Below are 25,166 nucleotides of genomic sequence, written 5' to 3' on the forward strand. Positions count from 1 at the left end.
TGGAGCAAATGGGGAGAGGAGCACAGGACATATGTAAAAGAGAGTCATTTTGGCCAGAAAGGCCACTTTGTGTGGGATAATCCTGGGAAATAAAGCAGGAAAGGTGCATTTGGGTGGACTGTACACAATCTTGGATCACAGGATAAGGATTTTGTACTTTGTTCTGTAAATAATCAGAAGCAATATGACATGGTGCAGTGAGAGCCAGTTGTGGAGCTAGAAAGACTGGACTCCAAGTTCAACCTCAGACACATTCTAGCTAAATGACCCTGGGTAAGTTACTAACCCTCTCAATGTCCTGGGCAACTATGTACTGCATAGAAGGCGCCTATTTTCATTGATTTCCTTACTGGACATTTCATATACCAATGAAATCATGGAATCTGCTGACAGTTTTGAAGAGTGGAGTGGCAGAAAAGAAGTAATATATTGGGAAGATTTGTTTAGTGGCACTGTGCGGGATAGTATGTATGGAGAAGAATTGGAGGCAAGGAGGCCAATTACAAGGCTATTAGAGCAGTCTAAGCAAATATAAAAGAGAATCAGGCCTGCCAAGTAGAATGAAAAGAAATGCAAGAGCCACTGAAAAGTCAGATCTTATAGATGTGATGATGGGTATGAAGAATGGAAGGAATTTACAGAATTTAGATACAAAAAGAGAAAAAAGAGATATCAAAGATGATACTATGGTTTTTGTCTGTGGCAACTTGCAGAATAATGGTGTCATTAACAACAGCAAAGTCATATAAGTATTTGTTAAGTTCCTACTATGGGCCAGGTAGTGTGCTGAGCCCTGGGAATACAAAGAAAGACAGGAGTCAGCCTCTGCTCTTGAAGGACGCTTGAGTTGGTCCAATGCAGGAGACAACAAGCAAACAGCAATGTACCCCCAAAAATAGGATAATAGAGTTATGGGATAGAATATAGATACAGGAAAAATGGGTGAAAATCAATAAATCCTAGAAGAAACTAGGATCAAGAAAGGCTTCCTACAGAAGATAAGATTTTAGCTGGAACCCAAAGGAAGACAAGAAGGTGAAGGGGGTGGGAGGTAGAGGGATGAGTATATTCCAGGCATATGCCAAAGAAAGTGGCATATCTGGAGATGGAGTGTCTTGTGCAAGAAACAGCAAAGAGACCAGGGCTACTGGATTGCAGAGTAGATGATGAGGAATAAGGCTTAAGAAGACTCAAAAGGTGAAGAACATCAGGTTGTGAAGGATTTTGAATGCTCCAAAGAGGATTATATATTTGATCCTGGAGATGATAGGGAGACACTGGAATTTACTGAATGAGGGTGGTGGTGGTGGTGGTAAAACGATCAGATTTAGTCTTTAGGAAAACTAATTTGACAGAACAAACAGCATTCATTCTAAGATGGAAGTCCCCCCCTTAAAGACTATATCTAGAGCCCTGTCATGATATTTTGAATAATGCAGAACTGAATACTAACTTAAGTTTGAGCCCATTAAAAAAAAACAAAACAAAACTAATAGTACCAGTAGGGATCCCTGTAAAAATTCTTGAGTTACTGGATAAGACAATTCACATGCTTTCCTTGCCCTGAGGCTCATCACTTTGTACATGACATCTTCTACCCCCTTTAAGTGTTCAGTGGATTGTGGAAGGATTACAAGAGATTGGGCTTCCTTAGGTTTCCTTCAGTTACTTTGGGCTTCCTAGACCTACTTCCCCACAGTTCAAGTTTCTTAAGCATTTCTGGAAATTTTCAAAGAATATGAGAATAGACTGAAGTGGGGAGAGGCTTGAGGTAGGGCAGATCCACCATTCCAGGATATTGCAAAAGGCATGAGGTGATGGGGGCTTAGACAATAGGGAAGTCAGGAAAGGAATGGAGCTCGAGGGAAATGAAGAATAATGTGGCCTGGTATAAGTAAGAGAGCAGATGAAGTGGGTCTGCAGGGAGATGCAGAAGCATGTAGGATGGAAAAGATAAGGTAGAAATAGCCACCAAGAGAAAGCAGACCGTCTCCTCCAGGTCAAAACTAGAGAGAAAGAGAGAGCTCAAACTTAACTGTCTCTTAGTAACAGCTTAACCCTCCCCTGTAAAATTCCGGAATCTTTTACTTTTTAGACAAAAATTACCCAAAGGCCTTCCCACATTGGAATTTGTTTGTTGGTGAGATCTCTCTGTAGGAATTATCAAAATTGGTTGTATTATATATATATATTATATATATATTATATATATATATATAACATATATATACTGAGATTGTCTGTTTGTTGCTATTCTTCTCCACCTCCTGCTTCCTCCTCTACTCTCCTCAAGGTCTAGATTGTAATATTCTTAAGAGAAGAGAGGATTCTTTATACTTTTTTTATCTCTTAGTTCTGACAGCCACTCAGAGCATACAGAAAACACTCAGTTCTATGATTATTATATTTTGAATATCAGATTTTGAATGTTGAATGGCTTTAGGTTCATATCTTAAAACTCTGTTCATTAACAAATAGAGGTTATAGGTAATAGTATTGATGATTTAAAAATAAATTCTCTTACTTAATATTAAGCATTAATGGAGCTAATAATACTCATTCTTCAACTAGTTACATTTAAACACATTACATTCAGTGCATATAAATGTCATAGCTTTTTACTGACACCTTTCGTCCTCATCAAGATTCTTTGCTCATCCATTAATTCCTATATATTGTTCTTCTTAGATAATTGCAGTCAGTGTTTACTCTGTTCTGGTTCTGATTTTTTCATGTTACATTTTCCAGAAGTCCATATTTCCCTCATTATTGTCAATCTTATTTTTGTAGTAGTATTCCACTACAGTAGGGCACCACAATATGTGAAAACATTCCTCATTTTTTTTGATATTTAGATTGCTTGTAAGTTTTTGCAATTAAAAACAACACTGCTATAAAAATAGCTTTAAAGAGTGTCCTCTTTTTAACTACTATTTCTGAGGTATATTCCAAAGAATAGTCCAGTTGGGTCAAAGTGCATAGTTATCTTCTTCCAGATTAGTTTGCAAATAAATTCTACTAGTAAACTAAATTAGTAGTTTACAATTCTACCAGAAATCAATGAGTATGTCTCTTTCTAGGCAATCCTGCCAACAGCTGATGTTAACAAATTCTGAAGCATATTACAACACCAGATGATAGATTTCTTATATCCTAAAACATGGATGTATAAGGCATATTGGATAAAACCAGCTCTGCTTCATTCTATTGATAATGCGGTATACTTGAATACAGTATCATCAACTCTTCTCTGATTGTCTATATCGTGACTGGTATGTTAATTCTCAAATTAATTTGTCTAAGTACTCAAACCTTTTCATTCTAATAGTTGTCCTCGCCTGAATCAATTGATTGGGACGTAAAATAACTATATAAAAACTTATCCTTGAGGTGTTGATTTTATTATGTGGTTAAAGCTTTAGTCAAATGCAGATCCTGGCACTTTGTTGCTTAATATCACCCTCAGAATTCTCATATTCTTTGAAAATTTCCAGAAATGCTTGAGAAACTTGGATTGTTGGGGCGGGGTAGTAACTGAAGGAAACCTAAGAAGCCCAACCCCTTGTAATCCTTCTACCATCCACTGAACACTTAAAGGGGTGGAAGATGTCATGTACAAAGTGGCGAGTCTCAGGGCAAGGAAAGAGTGTGAATTGTCTTATCCAGGCACTCTCAAGAATTTTTACAGGGATCTCTACTGGTACTATTAGTTTTTAAAAATTGGCTAGAAGTGGGTTCGAATCAGTTAGTATTCAGTTCTGCATTACTCAACATATGACAGGGCTCTAGATACAGTCAAAAAAAGGGGAAAAAACCCTTTTCTTCCATCTTAGAATTAATACTGGTTATTCTTTTCAAGGCAGAAGATCTGGAAAGGCTAGGCATATGTTTTATGTGACTTGCCTATAGTTACACAGCTAGGAAGAGTATGAGATCAAATTTGAACCTAGGACCTTGTCTCTAGGTCTGGCTCTCAATCCACTGAGTCACCTAGCTGCCCTCACCCCTCACCCACCCATCCCTTATTCCCAGATATAGTTTAAAAGTTATTGTTGCTTCTTTTCTCCCTAGGGAATGGTTTTTAAAATCTAGGTTATCCTCCAAACAAAAGCTTGACTGCTGTGATATAGAATAAATAGGAATTAATGGATGAACAAAGAATCTTGATGATGTCAAAAGATGTGTGTAAAAAGTGATGACATTTCTCTGCTTGTTTTTATCCTAGAGTAAATAGTTTTTTATATATCCCTAAAACTATTTCTTACATATGGGAAATATTCAAGATTGATTATGAGATACATACAATAGTGTTTGGTTAAACAGAATGTCATTTATGGAATATTCACAGAATTTGGAGCTAATAAAATAGAAACAACCATTAAATAAAAAATGGAATATCTAAACTATTGATATCTAATTTAAAAGTATGTATTGATTATACATGTATAATCTATTTCAAATTGTTTGTCTTCTACGAAAAAAATGTGAACGAAGGTGGCCTAGCAGTACCAGATTTTAAACTGCACTATAAAGCAGAGATCATCCAAACAATATGCTACTGGCTAAGAAACAGAAGGGAGGATCAATGAAATAGACTTGGGGTTTAGATCATCATTTCACACCTTACACCAATATAAATTCAGAATGGGTAAATGACTTAAATATAAAGGGGGAAATGATAAGTAAATTAGGTGAACATAGAATAGTATAACTGTCAGATCTATGGGAAAGGAAGGAATTTAAGACCAAGCAAGAGATCAAGAGAAAGAGAACATTACAAAATGTAAAATGAACAATTTTTATTACATTAAATTAAAAAAGGCTTTGTACAAATAAAACCAATGCAACCAAAATTAAAAGGGAAGCAATAGATTGGGAAATTTTTTTTATAACGAAAACCCCTGACAAGGTCTAATTTCTCAAATTTATAAGGAGCTAAGATAATTGTACAAAAAAATGAAGCCATAGCCCTCTTGACAAATGGTCAAGGGACATGAATAGGCTATTTTCAGATAAAGAAATAAAAACTAACAATAAACACATGAAAAAGTCTTCTAAATCTCTGATAATTAGAGAAATGCAAATCAAAACAACATTGAGGTACCCCCCTTCACACCTAGCAAATTGGTCAATATGACAGTAAAGGAAAAATAAATATTAGAGGGGTTGTAGTAAAATTGGTACACTAATACACTGTTGGTGGAGTTGTGAATTAGTCCAACCATTGTGGAAGGCAATTTGAAACTGCCCAAAGGGCTTTAAAAGAATGTATTCCCGTTGATCCAGCAATACCACTACTAGGTTTGCACCCTAAAGAGATAATAAGGAAAAATGTTTGTACAAAAATATTTATAACTGTGCTCTTTGTGATGGTAAAAATTGGAAAATGAGGGGGTATCACTCAATTGGGGAAAGATTGAATAAACTGTGGTATATGTGGTATATAGTGATGGAATACTATGGTGCAATAAGGAATAATGAACTGGATAATTTCTATATGAATTGGAAAAATCTCCAGGAACTGATGCAAAGTGAAATGAGCATAACCAAGACATTATACACAGAAAGTGAAACATTGTGGAACAATACAATGTAATAAACTTTGCTAATACAAGAATCCCAAGGAATTTATAAGAAAGAGTGCTATCCACATTAAGAGAAAAAAACTGTGGGAATAGAAACACAGGAGAAAAACAAATGCCATCATTTTTTTATTTGGATATATCATTTGGGGTTTTGGTTTTAAAAGATTGCTCTATTGCAAAAATGAATAATATGGAAATAGGTATAAGTGATAGCCTCTGTATAACCCAGTGAAAATGCTTATTGGATCTGGTATGGGGCAGAGGAGGGAAAGAAAATGAAATATGTAATCATGGAAAAATATTTAAAAAATAAAATGTCATCCAGAAAACAATTGCATGTCTTCTTAATGAGGAGGGAGGGAATGAAAGGAGGGAAAGAATTTGGAATTCACAATAAAAGACAAATGTAAAAAATGTTTTTAAAAGAAAAATATGCATCAATTTGCTAGTAGTAGTTATTCTGTTGGCTGAAAAAAATTACCTTCATTTCTAGCTCTTGGTTTGCTGCACGTGACACCTGGAGTTTTGCTTCCAATCTGTACATAAAACTGAACAAGTCTGGGAAAAACAAACACAGATTACTTAAGGCTAGGTGGAACTAGAATTTACTGTTTTCTACATAGCTTTAAATAATTTATCCAAGTTTTAAATATTTAAAAAAACAAAAGGGCTCATGGACCCTAGAAAATGCTTTGATTGTAACAAGTTTAATTCTGTAGTCATTTAGAATACTTCAAATTGCTGTAATGATGTTTTGTTTTTAAAGTAAAAGGAACCTAAATGAAAAACAATATATAAAGTCAGCTCTGACCTTATTAAATATAGTTCTCAAAACAGACTTTCATCTTGGTTTATTTAACCTAGGAAGTTCAAATGAAAATTTGTGAAATCCACAGCCAATAAGGTCCCAGGAAATATGATAGTTTTTTTTTTCTAGTTCTGACAATAGGAAATTGAATGTTATACTTGCTTTGGGCCAGATTACTTTTCTAAATAACCTGTGTGAGTTTGGTAACTTAGAGAAAACCTACACATTGTAAATTGGGATTTGTAACAAAAAGCATGTGGATTCCCCTTTCATGCCTCAGTGATTTTGTGCACCAGAGCTTTCAAGTTTTCCCTCTCACACTCCCTCCTTTAAAGGGGGAGGGTGATCTTTGAAATGAGTGATATGTGATCTCAAGTTATGGATGGGTGTAAAACTAGATCATTAAGCAATCTATATATCATACTGTTTTGTTTGGACAACAAATACTGTAAAATACATTATAAATCATGAAAATGCCTTTAGTTTTCTTCCCCTCCCAATCCCCCCCGAATTCTGCTCTTTACTAGAAAAACCACCATTTAGGTGTAGAGATGGTGTATCATCTTTTAATTAAAGCAACAGTTTTGCCAGCAGGTGTCACTGTAGGTATTTTACATCACTTGGCGGCAGTTTCCAAAACTTGTCCCTACACTTTTTTCCTCCCGACAAATCAGAATTAATGGTGTCTCTTTCAGAATTTGAAGTTGTCAAGCTCTGTGGCTATTTTACTAAAGCATCATTCATTCCACACTTTTCAGTTCATTACAAAAAAAATGTATAAGTTCTTCCCTCCTCTTTTTTACAAAGTAAATTCATGGATAACTCAAGAAATAGCTGTTAGTGCTTCCTAGGATTTTTCTGTGTTTATAGGGATATTTATGGGGCATTTCCATTTTTGAGATTCAGTCACCACCATCACAGAGGCAGAGGAGTTCAACAATAAAAGCAGGAAAGCAGTTGGTGGTGCCCATAGTCCTAATGAAGGTACTAACCTGTCTATGTGACCTAAGCTGCCTAAAGGCTGATTGTGAACACAAGAATAGGCCAAGCCATTGGGCTGGGATTCTCTCCACTGGCCCTTGTACTGTGACTATAACGTTAAGTATATTGGCAAGGAGGGCACAGATCTTAAGCACAGAGTAAAGCACAGGATTGGGCAATCTGTTGCATGATGAATGCTATGTGCATTGAGGGGCAATTGTAATTTTCTATTAACCTGATATTTGTTGTATCCAGAGGAACAGTCCTTGCTTCCCTTTTTCCAGGTCCACTGAAGTAAAGAGATTTCCCATCACTGAGTATTCCACAGCCTGTTCCCACCTGACCTCCAGTTATCTTGTACCAGAGAGGGCTGAGTTTCCCCTCAAACCTGTCGAACATCTCACTGTGATTAGGTACGTTAGAGACACAGGTTCCATAGGCAGCTTAAAAAAAAAGAAAAAGAAACACTTAGGAAATGCTTTGGTGAAACTGTGAAATGTTAAAGGTAGATTCAGAATATGGCAAAAAGATACTTTTATTTTTGCACTAAATTTTTATGGAAATGATGTAAAAACAAAAAAAATGTATTTGTTCAAATTGTTTGCCAAGAGTCATCATAATGATTGCAATAAGATTATTTCTGTTTCTAAATCATGTTTTTTCATTGGGAGAGACAAGAAATTTAGCTTTCTCAGCTCAAGTCACTGTGACAAAATTTTTGAAATTTGGGGAGAAATAGGATAAACTTGGTACATTTATAACAATTAAACATGCTGAGTTGCTGCTCGCCTTAAATTAGAGGATTCATCAGGGTGGCGAATATAATTGGTAGTGTCAATCACTACTTAAAAAAGCATCAACAATAACAAAAGCTACCATCTCTGAGACCACAAGTGAACAGCACTCTCTGTAGAGGGCTTGTCACAACATATGTTTGGTTTTGGTCATGTGCCATCTCAAGGTCAGGGGACTAAGAAGCAGAGCAATCCTTTTGAAGTCTCTCCAAATATTTTCTAGAGCAGCCTTTTAAACTTTATTTTTTTCTATCTTGCTTTTAAGAATCAGCTACTTTTCTCATTTTCCCCTTAAATCAACATACAAAGTTATAGTCAGAACATTTTACTCACATGTTCTCTTGTAATGTTCCCTCTCAGCACTACTAGATATATTGACCTAACTGTAGCTATCTTTAAAAAATCTTTTTTTCCCCAATGAGATTCATGTCACTAGGCTTTTCTTCTCTCTCTCCAGAACAACACTATTCATTAGATTAAAGTATCTGGTTGTTTGCCTCATTGGCCTGATTTCTATGGCTTTTAGTTTTAGAGGAGAATAGTATAGTCTGAACTCGCCTTTATCAGGGCTGAAATATTATTAAAACATATACCCATTCCCACCTCCCCATCCCCAAACAAGAGCAATAACAAAAGCCATTCTTACCTGTATAACCCAAATCACAGAAACAAACCCCTGAAACACAATCCCCATGGCCACTGCAGTAACTGGGACAAGGCTCAGAGATATAAACTCCATCTAGCCCAAATGGGGGAGCATTTTTCTGGGAACTACTCTCCTGGATCCAACGGAATCTGGTTTTGCTGTTTGGAAAAACAAGAGCTTTGTCAGCATTGCTATTATTTATTCCATTTGTGAAGTGGCTCATTGCTATATACACCAAAAGTGGATTCCTGGATAGGTCTGGTAAACTGGCAATTTCAAGAGAAATGGATATGCTTGACTATCTCACTATCCAGCTTTCCCTTCAGCTCCCAACTCAATGCAGCTCAGTGCATGGGGAAAGGCAGGAGGGGCAGTGAGTAGAAGGGACCGAGGCTCAGAAATGAATATTCTGTCTCACAAATATGGACTGATGGCTATTCAGAGTGGAAAGAGGACAAGTGAATAGCAATTGGATGGGATATTAGATCATATGGCTACATGAATGTGATCATGATGATATTTCATATGATATAACTGTATAAATACTATTCTATTCCTATCTACTTACCTCATTGACTATTGACCTCTTTCTCATTCATTCATTGAACAAATATTTATTAAAGCTCTTTTGAGATACTGTAATGGGCACTTAGGGTACAAAAACATATATGAAATAAACTCTACTCAAAGAGTTTGCAGCAATTTTTGGGGGGGAGTCATAGACAAGTAACTATGATGTGAGAAATGAATAAAATCCAAGTAAAGTATGTTAAGAAACTTACAGAGTTAAAGTTAGTTTTCACTTGGGGAAATGGAATGCTCTGAAGGCTTCAGTGAATAGGACGTTTTTTCACAGAAGAGAAAGACTTAAAAAGATGGACATTGTAAGATTCTATTCTAGGCACTGGACATGGTATATGGAAAACCAAGAATGAGAGATGAAGGGAAGCCCTACTTGGCTAGAATGTGAAGTAGATAAAAGAAAGTTGTATGATTTAGAGCCTGGAAAAATGTATTAGAATCAGATGGTGAAGGTAAATGGACCCTATTAGCAGTTTATGCTTTTATTTGGTAGATAATGATATGTCACTCAAAGTATTTGTGTAAGTAGAAAAGTGAGTGTTGTCAACAAAAGGAAAAGTTAGGCTGGAGAAAGGGAGCTAATAAGGAGTCAGTTATGATACACAAGACAAGAAGAGATGAAAGAGACGACTTGTAGTGACAAAGTTAAGCAGAGAATGAACATGGAAGATAAAGGAGGTGGGATCATTGGTTCTTGGCATTCTTTATCATTGAAGGAAGAGAGAAGAGAGTTATAGTGGGTGAGTAATTGAGAAGAGGAGGAGAATGGGAGAGAGAAAGGGAGGGAGAGTCAGAAAGTCAGAGGTTCCATTTGCAAAAATATCAACTGTAGGAAGAGGAAATATATTGGAGTGAACAGGAAGAATTCACTGAGGATCTACAGAGTTTGAAGTGTTATTCAGATATCTAGCATTCATTCAGAAACACAACACTACAGCTCTATGGGGAAGTTGAAGGTGGTGATATAGAAGTCATTTCCTTAAAGATGAAAATTAAAGTTTGAGGATTCAGTTGTTCAGTCATTTTTTAGATTTGTCTGACTCTTCATGACCCCATTTGGGATTTTCTTGGCAAAGATACTGGAGTGGTTTGCCTTTTCCTTCTCCAGTTCATTTTACAGATGAGGAAACTGAGGCAAACAGATTTAAGTAATTTGCTCAGGGTCACATAGTGTGGCCAGATTTGAATTAAGGAAAATGATGCTTTTTGACTCCAGTTTGGGCACTAAATCCACAGTACAACCTAGTTGTGGTTTCAGTAGGAAAGGGTTAATGAGAAAAGGTTCAAAGAGATGAGGTTGAATGAGAAAACAAAATAGAGGGATCTCAGTTGAAACAGGAAAAGGAGGAAGAGGCACACTGATAGCCAATCCTATTAGGATGGTTTTACAATGGTAAAGACAGTCTTTAAATTTGGGCATGGAAATTTGGGAGGAATCAAGAGGTAGATGAAGAATGATGTAAATTGAAAGAATTGAATTTAAGGAAGAAAGGCAGAAGGATTCAAGGAGAAGAATATAAGGAATGAGAGAGGAGCAATAGGGTGAGAAAAGGAGAAAAAAGGTGCAGAGCAAGGAGAAGGAAGTTGGTAGAATAAGGGAAAGAAGTCCTATACTTAATTCTCTCTCTCTCTCTCTCTCTCTCTCTCTCTCTCTCTCTCTCTCTCTCTCTCTCTCTCTCCTTTTCCTCCCTCTAGTTCTCTTTTCCCTCTCTTTCTCTTCCCCCATCTCTTTTCAAAGCCATCTCTCATATTTACTCATTTTATATATATGTTGTGCTCCCTCCTAACCTATTCCCTACCCAAGAGAAGGTGACCCCTTGAAGACAGGCACTATTTTATTTATATCTTTGTATCTCCTTTGCCCAACATCTTGCCTCTATATAGAAGGTGCTTAATAAATACTTGTTCAATTTAATAGAATCTTTGCTCTACGTGCAGGTCAGTCTTCTGCCTGAAAGAGAAAGTTGAGGGGACTGAGGAACTCACCTCCACTCTCTAGGTTATTTGGGTGAATTTTTTAAAAGTGAGAACAAAGAGAAAAGGAGTTGACAAAGTACAAGGATCATCTTGATCTTGCTAGGTTTGAAGTTATTGTAAACACAAAGGATAAAGAAAATACGGATCACTAAATATTTGGCATTAAGTAACAGATATAGGACTTTTCCTGAAGTAGAGGAAGATAGACACTTAAGAAGAAGCCACCTACTTATTTTCTAAGGAATGATGATACAGGATTCACAAGTGAAAGATCATTTGGGATAGACTACGGGAAGAAGAGATGAATACTGGTGATGGTTGGTGATTCCCTTATGGGAGAAACTAGTGTAGCTAACTGTCAATTTGATAATAAAAATAGAAGAAGATTCCTTGGGTACAGAACTAGCATGTGGAGTGGAACCTTTCAAGCCTTGTTAAATCTGATAGCTACTACCCACTTCTGGTGTTATATGTAATCACCCACAATAATAATTGATATTGCCTTAGAAAATGATATTACCTGGAAATCTTTGCTAAAGAAATGATATCTTGGGTAAGAAACTGAAAGCATTAAAGATATAATGTATTTTCATCATAGCTGGGGCTTCAAAAGTGAAAGGAAGATTTGGGAAGTGGTCAAAGAATGGTGTCTAAGAAAAGGATTCTGTGATGGAGCTTAATAGAGAGAAATAATATACTACAGGTAGATAAATAGCCCTGAACAGGTCTTGATAAACCTTCATTCCAGAGGTGCTAGCCCTCCTTGAACACCCAATTCTCCTTGGGCAACCATGTAAAAATTCAAATAGATACTAAGTGGAGGAAGGTGGGATTCATGAAGAATTTACGTAGGACCTATGGTGGGAATGTGACTCAGGAATGACTATTTCATATCAATGGAAGGAGGGCAACCAATGAGGGGAAGCTTTAGGTCAGTGAAATTGATTTATATTTCTAGAAAAATTCAATAGTGTATTATTAAGGATATATCTCTCTGATCTGTGCCTAGAAATAGTCTGCATTTAGAAAAGTAAGTATTACTACACAAAGAATCATGAAGAATTGGTGTGTTGAGTAAGAGAAGGTCATGCCAGAATAAACTAATTTTATTTTTTGACAGGATTCCCAGATCAGGGAAATATTTTAGAAAAGCATTTGCCTAGACTTTAATAAGGCATTCAACAAATTTTCTTATACTATGAGTATTGTTCTTCAGTAAATGGGCATAATCAATATGACAGATTAATGAAAGCAGCCAAGTAAGGCAGGGGATGATGACTTGTATGTTCAAATAATTTCCATTCTTCCACATCATTGGAGTGAAAATAGCAGGAAAAGTGGAGAAATTATGTATGTAAATATAGCGACAGGATTATGTTTTTGATTCTTAAAGAGTTTTAGCCACTTAACAATCAGTGAACTGCAAATCTTTTTGTATTGTTATTCTAAATCATCTATTCTTGGCAAATATGGTGATTTAACAAACACCTGTTGTTTACTAGCTTCAAAAATTTCAAATGATTAAGACTGACTTTCGAGAATCTTATCCTACTGCCTGTAAATACTTTAAACAGATAAATCTAAGTTCCTGTTTAGGCACCCAAATGGAATATGTTGTCTATATTTCCTCTCTAGTGGGAACATTTTTAAAAAGAGAACAGGCATCACTTTAGAACATTAAAGCAGTGAAAAGAAAAAAACATACCTAATTCAGAGATCTTATTCTAAAAGAAGCAAAGTGTAGTTCAAGAGATGCCTGTTGGATTCGAAAGTCCTAGGAAGTGGCAGCTACGTGGCTCAGTGGAGAGAAAGCCACATCTGAAGATGGGAGGGATTTTTGTTCAAATCAGGCTTCAAACCCTTCCTAGTTGTGTGACCTTGGCCAAGTCGCTGAACCCCAAATTGCCTATTCCTTACCATTCTTCTACCTTGGAAATGATACTTAGTATTGATTCTAAGACAGAAGAAAGGGGTTTAAAAAAGTTGGAGGAAACCTGGATGAAGGGCTTTATTATTACATTTAAAAAGTGAAAGTATTTCATAGGACCCTGGTGTAGAGCTGTAAAGAGGCTGATTGATCAATCGATGTCAGCCTCTTCATCTTACAGATGAGAATATTGAAGATGAGAGAGGAGAAATAGCTCTTCCTAAGTCACACCAATAATAAATCACAGTCAGAATTTGACTCAAGTCCTGTAATTTTGATTTCCGTGCTCTTTCTAGTACACTATTCATGTAGTAGTAGCAGAATGGTGTGGTGAGTTGGATCCTTAAGCCACTCCAATTCATCTTATCCTCTGCCTTTGACTCATTGACTGTATCAAGGATAGCTATTTCAGTTATACTGAAATGTGAATAATTATATTTAAAATATATTTAAAACTATTTAAATATAATTGCATTAGTTCTGTGCATACACACATATATATATATATGTATATACTCTATGTAGAACATACACAATAGATTTCCCAGTAAAAATACTCTTTCTCTGCTCTAGGAAGTCACATTGAAAGAATCTATAATTTTTCTCTTTCATTTCCAATCGCTAAGTCAAATACAACATTCAAGCAAAACCCTTTGTGTTAAAATCCATCTCCTCCAGGGATGCTTCTCTCTCAATTGCCTTCTCCCAACTGCATTCTCCTTACAGATATAACTCCAGACTCAGGCAAATGCCTTGAAGAAGAGAAAAAAAGCTGATTTTCTCCAGCCTCTATTAGTTTTCATGGCCACATTTATTGTTCTATGAACAGGTGCAGGAATGAATATCCTGAAAAGCACTGGGCAAATGTAAAGAAGAATGCAAATATGCCAGAGGAACACTATTATATTTTTGTATTCTGTGGAGGGGTCTCGCGCAGGCTGTGTGTTGCACTGTAGCTCTTTTGTGTATATCTCAGTTGGTGGAGAAGCGATCTGCCAACACATATTTGTGACAAGCCACTTCTTCCCCTGGCAGAATGCAGAATCAGGAAAATTAAGACAAATAGTCTCCACCTTTGTGAAAATTAGCTTAGCATTATTTCTTGGGGAACCAATATTCTAGTAGCCATTACAAGCAGACTGCCTTGTGGCAAAATATCTCCATGTGCTTAACACCTAAAACTCTCAGTTTTCTAACAGTCCATCTGGAGGAATCTTGGTGCTTCTGAATACACCACAGACAGTACAAAAATAAACCATTTTCCCAGGCTGAAATGCAAACATGTTTAGAGTTTTCTGGTAGCCAATTCTTTATAAAAAATGCCATCAAACAGCCTGGACCGCATTCAAAATAACCCAAAGAAACTGAATTCCAACAGGAAAAGACCATCAATACTCTTTTCCAATAGCCCAACTCCATAAAAAGTAATACAGACACATCAGAAGCCTTAGAGTACTGGCCCAATCTGTGATGGCTGGGATGAACTTCTGTTGTTTCTTTTTTGATCAAGTTACTATAAGCAACATCAAATAGACTCTGCTGTTTCACATTCAACTGTCATTAGTTGGCTTTGGGAAAATCAACCGTGCTAGCTCCAGATTTGTGGTCTTGGCAGAAGCCATGTAGCTTTGTGTTGATTTTATTGGCTACATGAGAACACTTCCAGCACACTGATCTCCCAGGAAAAAAGAGGGCATATGGTGCTTTCTTAACTGTGGCATGCCACTCCTACCCAGAGCAGCAAAAGGGCATGAGAGTTTCTGAAAGGAACAGAAAGGAAGGCATAGAACACAAGCATGATCTACACAGCCTGATACAAGGCTGAAAAATGAATCAGAAGAGTCCAAAAATTTCCTTTGGAGTTAGACAGTTATATAGCTGTGTATTTCTGGGCACTACTTTAGGCAAATCATTGGGATCAACCTCAGGACCACTGGAGAACAGATGAAACTTTGGGGTCTGGTCAGGAATTCATGAAGCCTCCTACGGTACTGCTGAAATTAGCAATACTTGGCTCTATTGGAGCCATGTCACTCTGTAGAGGGTGATCCTGGGTTTGCCTTAGTCCAGATGCAAACCTAGAACTGGACTGAAGTCAAACAGATCTTTGGGAGTAGAAGTGCTGGCAAGAAATTTTGTTATACTTGCATTGGGAAGGGAATAGAATTACATGTGTATGTATGTCTATTTGTGTATAAGAGAATAAGCAATATTTTCTCACTGGGAAAATTACTCCCTTGATTGCTTGTTAGATGATAATAATAAAATAACAATAATATTTTTAAACTCTTATTTTCCATCTCAGAATTGATACCATGTTTTGGTATTAAGGCAAAAAAAAAAACCACTAAAGGCTAGGCAATGGGGGTTAAGTGACTTCCCCAGGGTCACACAGCTATGAAATGTCTTGTGGTCAGATATGAACGCAGGACCTCCTGTCTCTAGGTCAGGCTCACAATCCACTGAGCCACCCAGCTGCTCCTGATAATATTAATGATAGCATAACAACTAGAATTTATATAGTACTTGAAGGTCTACAAAAACCTTCATATGTATTATCTCATTTGATTCTCACAATAACCCTATGAAGTAAGTGCTATTAATAGCCCCATTTTACCAATGATGAAACTAAGGCTTAGAAAGATTAAGTCAGTCTTTCCTAGAGTCACTTCTTCTTGACTTCAGGGCCAAGGCTCTATCTACTGTGGCACTTCACTGTCTAGCTGAACAATTTTATTGGGGAAATTTAAATTAATTAATTAAGAATACTTTTTCCATGGCTACATGATTCATGTTTTTTCCCTTCCCTCTTCCAACCCCCTCCCATTGCCGACGTGCAATTCCACTGGGCTTTACATGTGTCATTGATCAAGACCTATTTCCATATTATTGATATTTGCACTAGGGTGATCTACATCCCCAATCATATCTTCCTCGACCCATGTAATCAAGCAGTTGTTTTTCTTTTGTGTTTCTGCTCTCACAATTCTTCCTCTGAATATGGATAGTGATCTTTCTCATAAGTCCCTCAGAATTATTCTGGATCATTGCATTGCTACTGGTAGAGAAGTTCATTACATTTGATTGTGTCAGTGTATCAGTCTCTGTATCTACTATTCTCCTGGTTCTGCTCCTTTCACTCTGCATCAGGTCCTGGAGGCCATTCCAGTTCACATGGAATTCCTCCAGTTTATTATTCCTTTGAGCACAATAGTATTCCAACACCATCAGATACCACAATTTGTTCAGCCATTCCCCAATCTAAGGACATCCACTTATTTTCCAATTTTTTGCTACCACAAAGAGCGCAGCTATGAATATTTTTGTACAAGTCTTTTTCCTATTATCTCTTTGGGGCACAAACCCAGCAGTGGTATGTCTGGATCAAAGGGTAGACAGTCTTTTAGTGTCCTTTGGCTAGCTGGACAATTTTAAGAGTTTCATTAATAAATCTTTCAGTCCACTTTGGGTTTTATGAATGTGTTTATTACACACCGAGGAAAAGAACAGGTACACAGAGTAGCTAGAAAGTTTCTTTTCTTCTATCTTTCTCCCATTTATCTTTCTAAACATAGCTTGCACAGCTGAGCAAGTGACAGTTCTAGTGTTTGTTTTAGATTGTGCTGCCAAGCTGAAGGAGGCTCTCTAGTCTCTTACCCATCTACTTTTGGGCTGTAGTGAAGTTTGGAAGGGAACTATCAAATTAGAACCATCACTGAGCTGAGAGATGCAGACCACTCATGTGACACTACTCACTGCGTGACTTTGGACAAGTCAGTTCACTTTAATATGCTGGAGAAGGAAATGGCAAGCACTCCACTATCTCTGCTAAGAAAAACCTCATATGGGGCTAACGAGGAGTCCTACATGACTGAACAACAAAGTCAGCAAAGATCTATTTGTGTTTGTTGGTCCGTGGAACGTGGTAATACATGTATCCTCCATTTTCTCCCTTCCAAAACACTTTACAAACTTTAATATAATTTTTTTCCAGGTAAAAAGCCTCCTAAAAGGTACTACATTGGTATTACTGATAAGGAGAACTAAGTCACATAGAGTTTAAAGATATCTATCAAAGTCATGAAGCCAAGGAGAAACTGGAGTTCAAAAGTTTTCCCAGACTCTTTTTGAAACAGTAGTCTATATTGTTTCTTTTACCCCAAAGCTATTTGGCTGGATCAAATACTTGAGTACATCATTTTTTCCCTTTCCTTCAGCAATCTTGTCCCTTCACTGCATCTCAGGCTATACCTGGAAGGCTTTTGAGGACAGAAAATGTATGATTTCTAAAGTTATTTTCCCAAATGCCCAAGAGAAATGATGAAAGACATCTCTGGATGTGGGACTTCCAAGGCTTGGGAGATGATGGCCAAGGGAAGAATCTCTCCCTCTTTGGCCAGTGAAGTCACTTCCTTTTGCATTAGAAAAGTCAGCAGGCTCAAGCATAGGAACAAGAGTATTCTGGCAGCCAATCAGCCAATAAACATCTATTAAGCACTTTATATGTGCCAGATACTGTGCTAAGTGCTGGGGGATACAAAAAGACAAAAGGTACTCCCTATTCTCAAAGAGCCTCAATCTAATGATTCCACATCATAGCCTGGTGGATGAGGAATAGTATTATTCAACTGAGTCAAGGAAGAGCAGTAGAGAATAGTCATAGGGTAGGATCAGGATGCCTGCCACTATTAAATTGGAACTAAACTAGTACTCAGCAGTGAACTATAGGAGTAGTTCCAACCCAGCTTCTGCCTAGAACAAAGGAGTCAATTGGTTATTGAGATACCTGAATTTTCTGTTTATTTCACCCAATATCCACCTGCCTAGGGAGTACCAGTGAGAGCGAGGTTCTGTCCTAGTTTGAGGGGGTAGAGGTTGAAGTTCACAACCATTATATCAAATATGACCAAACTGCTTACTAAAATTTATGATCTTTTGGTTTTTGACTGAGAGTGTGAAGCAGCTAAGCATATGGATTATTAAATGAAGAAATTTTGATTGGCAGACACATAGATAAAACTATAGGCAGACATCTGATTATTGTGCAGCTTACACAGGATTTCTGACTAATTAATGGTTTAAATGACAAATGCACTGTCCTGAGGCTCCTGGTAGAGAAAGACAAGTAGCTAGGCTGATATTCACAGAGTTCTCTGGTGGAGTTGATATCAACAGAGCAATAAAACCTCTTCCATGCTTTCCTTTCTCCCCTACCTTTTCTGGGACATTTACATAGAAATATTACATGTAGAAAGCCGGCCCCCTCCTTTTTGAGAAGTTGATGGAACTATAGATGGCAGCAGTTGTATAGCAAAGTAGAAAACCCTATAATAACTACTGCCAGCATTCAGATGTAAATGTTATGTTAAATCATGTCTAACAAAACATAACAAGGAGAGGGAGTGGGACATGAAATCACTGTACATAGTGAAAATTTTATTAGAGAAGAGTTATCCTGCAAAGTAGTCATTCATCCTATCCTTTCATGCCCATTCTAAGTGGTTCCACTGCATTTATCTAATTTGAGCAAACTTTTATTAAACACCTATAATATACAATGCATTCTGCTACAAAACCAAAAGAACTCCTGCCCTTAGGGAGCTTCTATTCTACTGGTAAAAATACACATATGCATAGCATAAAGGAATACTAATAACTGGAGGAATCAGGGAAAGTTTCATAAAAGAAGTTGCAAATGAACTAAGCACTCTTTGTGAAGTGCACACATACACAAAACTTCACACAGAAACACAAACCTAGCTAAAAAAAACACCAAGTGTTCCCTAGTTGGGTACTCTCTCTACAGATTCCACTTTTCAAAAGATAGGCTCTCATTTATAGTACTTTTGGCTCTGAATAGCTAGTTGCTATTAATTCTTCTATTGGTAGGTACAAAAGCCAGGAGAAATAGACTTCAGAAGCATCAACTAGAATAATTAGAATGGTCTGCGTTACCTGGATGCAAGAGATCTTGGAATGACAATGGTAATTCTTGTCCACTCCTCAAAGTCCCCTGTATAATACACAGTGGGTTCACTCAGTTCTCGGGAGCTCCCTTCACATCCTTTGCCTCCAGGGGATGCTGGATAGCATCCTTCCTTCACCAGGGACCAGAAGAGGCCAGCATCATGGGAATACTGTAGCAGAACGGGGGCGGAACTGCTGAACTGATTAGTGCAGCCTATGTTCAGCTGGAAAAGGGGAGATAAGATTACAGAAGATCCTGTTTCAAATCAATCAATAAGGCAGTCAAAGATTAGTTATTTATGGAATACTAACTATAAATACAATACATTCTGTAGCAGCCAGCAGGTAAGGGCATATGTACTTTTTAGTTAAGTTTCATTGTCATCAATTTGTATTTCTTAACATTGGGTAAATGAATCCTAATCACAGACCCAAGACATTTTAGCAGCTTTTGATCCTTTTTCAAGCATAAGGTAAGGAATGAAACTCTAGACATAGAGGTAGGTAGATTTGGGTTCCAATTCAACTTTTAACTTTTGCTAGCTGTGTGATTCTGGACAAATTGCTTAACTCATCTGCAAAATGGGGATTACAATGCCAATAACTTCTACTGCACAGTATTTTTTAAATGAGATAATTGATAGAGAATATTTTGCCAACCCTATGGCACTCTACAAATGGTAGTTATTGATTCTGAGCATGGACCTGTGATTTCATTGGCTTAAGAATTCATGGCTTTAAGGATGTCCTGCTGAGGAAATGCTCTCTGCCAATGAAGATTGGTACCTTATAGACTGAGTCTTTAAACTTCTGAGGTAGATTGTAAATTTAGGTTTTCTTAACTTTAATCATAACTCTATCTAATTCTCTGGCATGCTCCCTCTCTTATAGTATCATTATCCCCATTCTCCTCATTTTATATTAGAGAAAATTCAGATAAGAAATAATACTGGGACAAGTTTCTATTCTACCACCCATCTTTTATGTTTAATGTTCATTGTAGACGAGAGTTACCAAACACATAGGCACTCTGAGTGTGGAACTAATCAGAGTAAAACATAATTGTAAAATATCAAATGAAATAAAAATACAATAAAATGTAGATGATACTACATTTTAAAAATAAGTCAATATGCAACACAGAGATATTTATGTATAGATTGGTAGCCCCCTTTTCTATTTGAGTTTAATACCACTGGTGTAGACTACTGCTGGGGTGGATAAAGTTTTGGCATTATTATTAAGATTATTCAAACTCTTATGTTTGATAAAGTTCATACAGAAATGTCCTAGAGACATTATCTTCCTATTGTTCTGTTGATTTTTATATTTGGTGGCTTATTATTATCAACAGAACAATCCTGGCTGGTTTCTTGAAATGGAGAGGACAAGCCAGATGGAAGAGTGTCAGTGGAAATATGGTCATCAACTGAAAATGAGAAGTTAAAAACCAGATTTATTTCCCCATTTGAAAGCAAAGCTAAGAGTGCAGAAAGGAGGAAAAGCCACAACATTGGAAAGACAATTGTCCTCTTTGATGTTTCTACTTAAAAAACCATCAAACAAGTATCTCAAATTATTTTCTTGCCAGTATAAATTAAAGTTCAGCAAGAAAACTGTTTATTTAGATAAAAGTACTATTTATTTTGCCAGTCTAGGTAATGTGCAAAGTAACAATACAATCAAGAAACAAAAAAATATTGCTGTTTTCTATGGTGGATGTCACTGGATTTTAAAGTGCAGTGCTTTACAAGTAACTTTATAAACACTGCTTTGTTCAGGGGTCACCTAGTAGAACACAGACAATTAGATTTGGCATCAAGAGTCCTGGCTTTTAACCCTGACAGTCATTTCCTTACCCATGTGACCTTGAGTGGTGAAGGGAAAGAAGAGCAGATTTTTAATCAGAAGATCTGAGTTAGAATTCTCTCTTTGTTATTATGCTCTATTAACTTTATCTCAGGGAGGATAAATCTTATTTTTAAATGAGTGGGATTAGACTAGATGATCTCTAAAGATCTCTCCAACTCCTAGGTTATCTGCTTTCATCCCTCACTTCCCATTATATATGAGTTTGTCTCCAGAATCAAAGACCAGAATTATGAGGGTTCTCAAGAGGACATCTAGGTTAGGCTCACGCTCCTGGGGTGGCAAACATTCATAACGAATAGTTACCTGCATTTCTCTAAAAGAAGTGGAGGGAAAGAAATTCCAGTTTTCCCTAATTTTACTTTCGAAGACAAAAACCATCTCTAAGAAGAGATTTTTAAAATAGCCTAGAGAGGACCATGCATGGAGAGCTGAAATTTCTATTAGATTCTTGGGAATCTGAGGGTGAGTCAGTGCAGAGAATTTTAATTATAGGAACTTGTGAAGAGTGAGTATAGAGTGCCTGAGAGATAGAGGATTCAGGGAATAAGAGAAAGCATGCCTTTTTCTATACTATAATTATTTATGGATATGTTATCCTCTACTACGTTGCTATAAACTCCAAAAGGTCTGGGATACTGTAATATGAAAACTTAGCATCTTCCCCAGAGCCAAGCCTGGGGATCTACTTATGGTAGTCTTGAAAATGTTTATTTAACTGAATTTAATTGGAGAAACAGCAGACAGTGTATCAGTCATGTTTTTTTTAACATACTAGACTCATATGAACTTTCAAATACAGTGAACAATCTGCTTTTAGAAATCATGCATTAGGGCAAATATATGCAGGCAGTCATATGGCACAGTAGATGGAATGCTAGACTCAGAGTTGGAGAAACTTGAGTTCAAAACCTTTTTTAGACATTTATTTGCTGTGTGATCCTGGGCAAATCACTTTATTTTTATTTTTTTGAAAATTTTATTTAATTAGTCAATTTGGCAAGTCACTTTAAAGTAGCACCTGCCTCACAAAATTGTGAGTTTCAAATGCGATAACATATATGAAGCATTTTGTATACCTCAAGGCACTATATAAATGCTATTTATTATTATGAAAATGTAGCCACATTCTGAAAGTCACTAAATTCAGTCCTAATGTAAAGTTAATGTTAAAGTATTATGTATTTTTCAAATTTCTACATAAACAATTTGCACAAAGAGCATTTATTAGTTTCAAGGGGCCACTAAACAATTCTTAGTCCATGCAATTCCTTTTAATAGAATAGAAAGTGGATGGCATTCATTTCATCATTACATAAAATGGATAGTATCAAAACAATGTAGAAATAAAAAGTAGTTGTTGCTACTGCAATGGCTGAATTGGGGCTTTTTAAATGACATATTATTTTGCCAGTTGTTTGAAGAACTGGCAACATTTTAAATATCATTAACCTTCTCTTTATTTAATTGTTATTTCAGGTATAGAATTATGTTGAATATAGCACCTTCAGGATCGTGATTTTGTCACTCATTATACAAAAAAGCTGTCAAGATAATAAATCATATGCATATATTTCTGGAGATACATTTCTATATTGAAGTTTTTACTAACCATTTTGGGAAGTGCTAACATAGGAATATAAATTCATCTGTTGATAGTGAATTTTTTTGCTTGATGTCTAGCACTAAAACTTAAATTGGCAATGGTAATTTTTTGCTAGCTTTTTAAAATTAGCTTCCCTATTTATAGAATTGTGGGAATTATTTTGAAGAGCTACCTGTAAACATCTGGTTTCTTTAATAATTCTATTTGTAAATTATTTAGCTTCTGTACCCACCAATTATGTAAGGACCATGTAGTTGTGCTAGCTCATTAAAACTGCATTGCTTTAGACCCTTAGAATTTACCAATGGGATTTCATTATAAACTCAATAAAATTTTGATTAGGATCCCGAAACAACAGCTTGTCAAAGCAAATACTTGCTATACATGTTGACATGTTGTCACAATGCTGAAAAATTTGGTGCAACAAGCTTTTAAGAGAAAAATGATAATTGGAGCTGAAATTTACTGACTTAAGGAAGTACAATTATTTGGGAAAAAATCCCCTACAATGAAAGCTTCAAATAGCTTGTGAAGTTCTTAAAGTACTTCTAAGTGAAATAATAAAGTTCATCCATTCCCATATGGAAGTATGACATTCATTAAATCACAAGTGGGATAAAGTACTAAGTTAATTTTCTTTTAAACTCTCATAGAGTTCCATGTATACTCATTGAAATATAATGACATAGTCATCACTTAGGAGGCTCATTAAAAACTGACAAGCTGTTTCCTTTTGGGTAGAACTAAAAGCTTTGCCCTTCTATAGTTAACTACACTTTCTTCAAGCAAAGTCATTCTTTAATAAAACATGGAGAACATGTTTCTATTCTTTGTCTCTCCTCTTAAGGAAGGGAGACTGATTTTGTTCTTTGACTTGCTAGACAAGGAAGGAAGACTTGAAGACTTGTAGATGAAATAGACTAATTGAGAGGAGAGAGGCTGCCTAAATAGGGACTGGACTTGCAATTCCATTGCTACAGGGAACTTTCAGATGAGTAAATTCCTTTTATTAATGCAAGTTAGAATCTTCTTTGCAACTTGTAATGTTATAAACCTAGAATACATAAGAATTATAGTTCTCTAGTGTTATAAACCTAGAAAAAAGTCCAGAGCAATGAGAGGTTAAATGCCTTGCTCAGAATCACACAGTCTGTGTCAGAGGTAGGATTTGAGTCTCAGTTCTTCTGGTTCTGAGACTAGATCCCTATCCATTAAACCACACTGCCTTTGACTCACTACAAGGAGTCTGAAACAGAAACTGTGTACAAATACCTTGAACTGTAGGACATATCCAGGTTTCAGAGTTAAATCTCGAGTAACTGCAAATCGATCTCCATCTGATTTCCCAAATATCATAGCCGATGGGGTAGCAGAACAGAAAGTTTCATTTTTGACCATTCCTTCATTAGCCAACATCAGCCACACACTCATCTGATTCATGGGGTAATCAAAAGCTGGTTTTTCATAAAAGTTCTACAGAAAAAAAACCCCACAAAATTAGTACTCTAACTTTAGAAAATGAACTTGTATTGATAAATGGTCAATGCTGTAACAAGTATACATTTTGAGACTGCTGTGATGACATCTTTCCACTAAATGTATAAATATTTTCCAAGAATTTACTTTGTTTCACTTGAGAACTTTGCTTGTTTTCAGAAACTTCATACTTACAGACAGTTTTTTGGTAAGGTAGTGCTGCCATAACACCAACAATATAACAGAATTACAGAGAGTATAAAATAGCTATCTTGTTCAGGGTTGGATAAGAACTGTGTAGAGGTGAAGTTCTCACTTCCTTATATGCAAAATTCCCCTTAATTCTGGAGTCCATCTATAACATGGCATAATTACCTGAGGTAAAGTTGGGTTGACAACTGGAATGATCTGCTTCTGTTTTTCAGACAAAATGATGATGTCATCAATTGCCCACTGATCATAGTCTTCCCCAGAGAAAACTGGCTGCCACCAGCGGAATCTAGTGCAAGGTGTCTTTGCAGCTGCTGGGAGCTCGAGATAGACAAACCTAAGGAAAAGCCAATTATCCATGTTTAGGAAAAGTGAAAGCAGTATTTTTCTTAGTTTAATATGTATTTTGCTTGCCACAGCAAAGGTTGTATCAAAAAAGAAGTTAGAATTTATGCGAAAATGTGGTCGAGATTTTTGTGGTATGGAATGGCATCTCAAGAGCTTTGCAAAATGATTTGTGACAGGAATAAATGTACCTCCTCAAGGAAATTCTATATAAGAAAAATCTAGATGAAAAATATACATATTCTGAACTTTGTAGAATGATTGGACATGATATGTCTTTAATCTGTAAACACGTGTACATTCAAAAGATTCAATTTAAGCCTAATTTTTAGCAATTCATCAGTGTATGATGTGAGGGGCACATAGATAAAGCTAGCACATAGGTAGCATTCA

The 25,166-nt window shown here is 36.4% G+C and overlaps 1 protein-coding gene across 1 annotated transcript in view; it reads right to left on the bottom strand.

Moving 5' to 3' along the window:
• Positions 1-25,166, bottom strand: part of RELN (reelin) — a 539,202-nt gene that overhangs the window by 110,464 nt on the left and 403,572 nt on the right. Inside the window, exons 26-31 of the mRNA XM_003342005.3 lie at positions 24,594-24,765; positions 24,015-24,215; positions 19,256-19,491; positions 8,815-8,972; positions 7,610-7,817; positions 6,067-6,143 (exon numbers count right to left, since the gene is read on the bottom strand). Of these exons, the coding sequence (XP_003342053.2) occupies positions 6,067-6,143; positions 7,610-7,817; positions 8,815-8,972; positions 19,256-19,491; positions 24,015-24,215; positions 24,594-24,765 (1,052 nt within the window). The remainder of the gene's footprint in view (positions 1-6,066; positions 6,144-7,609; positions 7,818-8,814; positions 8,973-19,255; positions 19,492-24,014; positions 24,216-24,593; positions 24,766-25,166) is intronic.

This window comes from Monodelphis domestica, chromosome 5 (genome assembly GCF_027887165.1).
Source record: "Monodelphis domestica isolate mMonDom1 chromosome 5, mMonDom1.pri, whole genome shotgun sequence".
NCBI classification, from domain to species: domain Eukaryota; kingdom Metazoa; phylum Chordata; class Mammalia; order Didelphimorphia; family Didelphidae; genus Monodelphis; species Monodelphis domestica.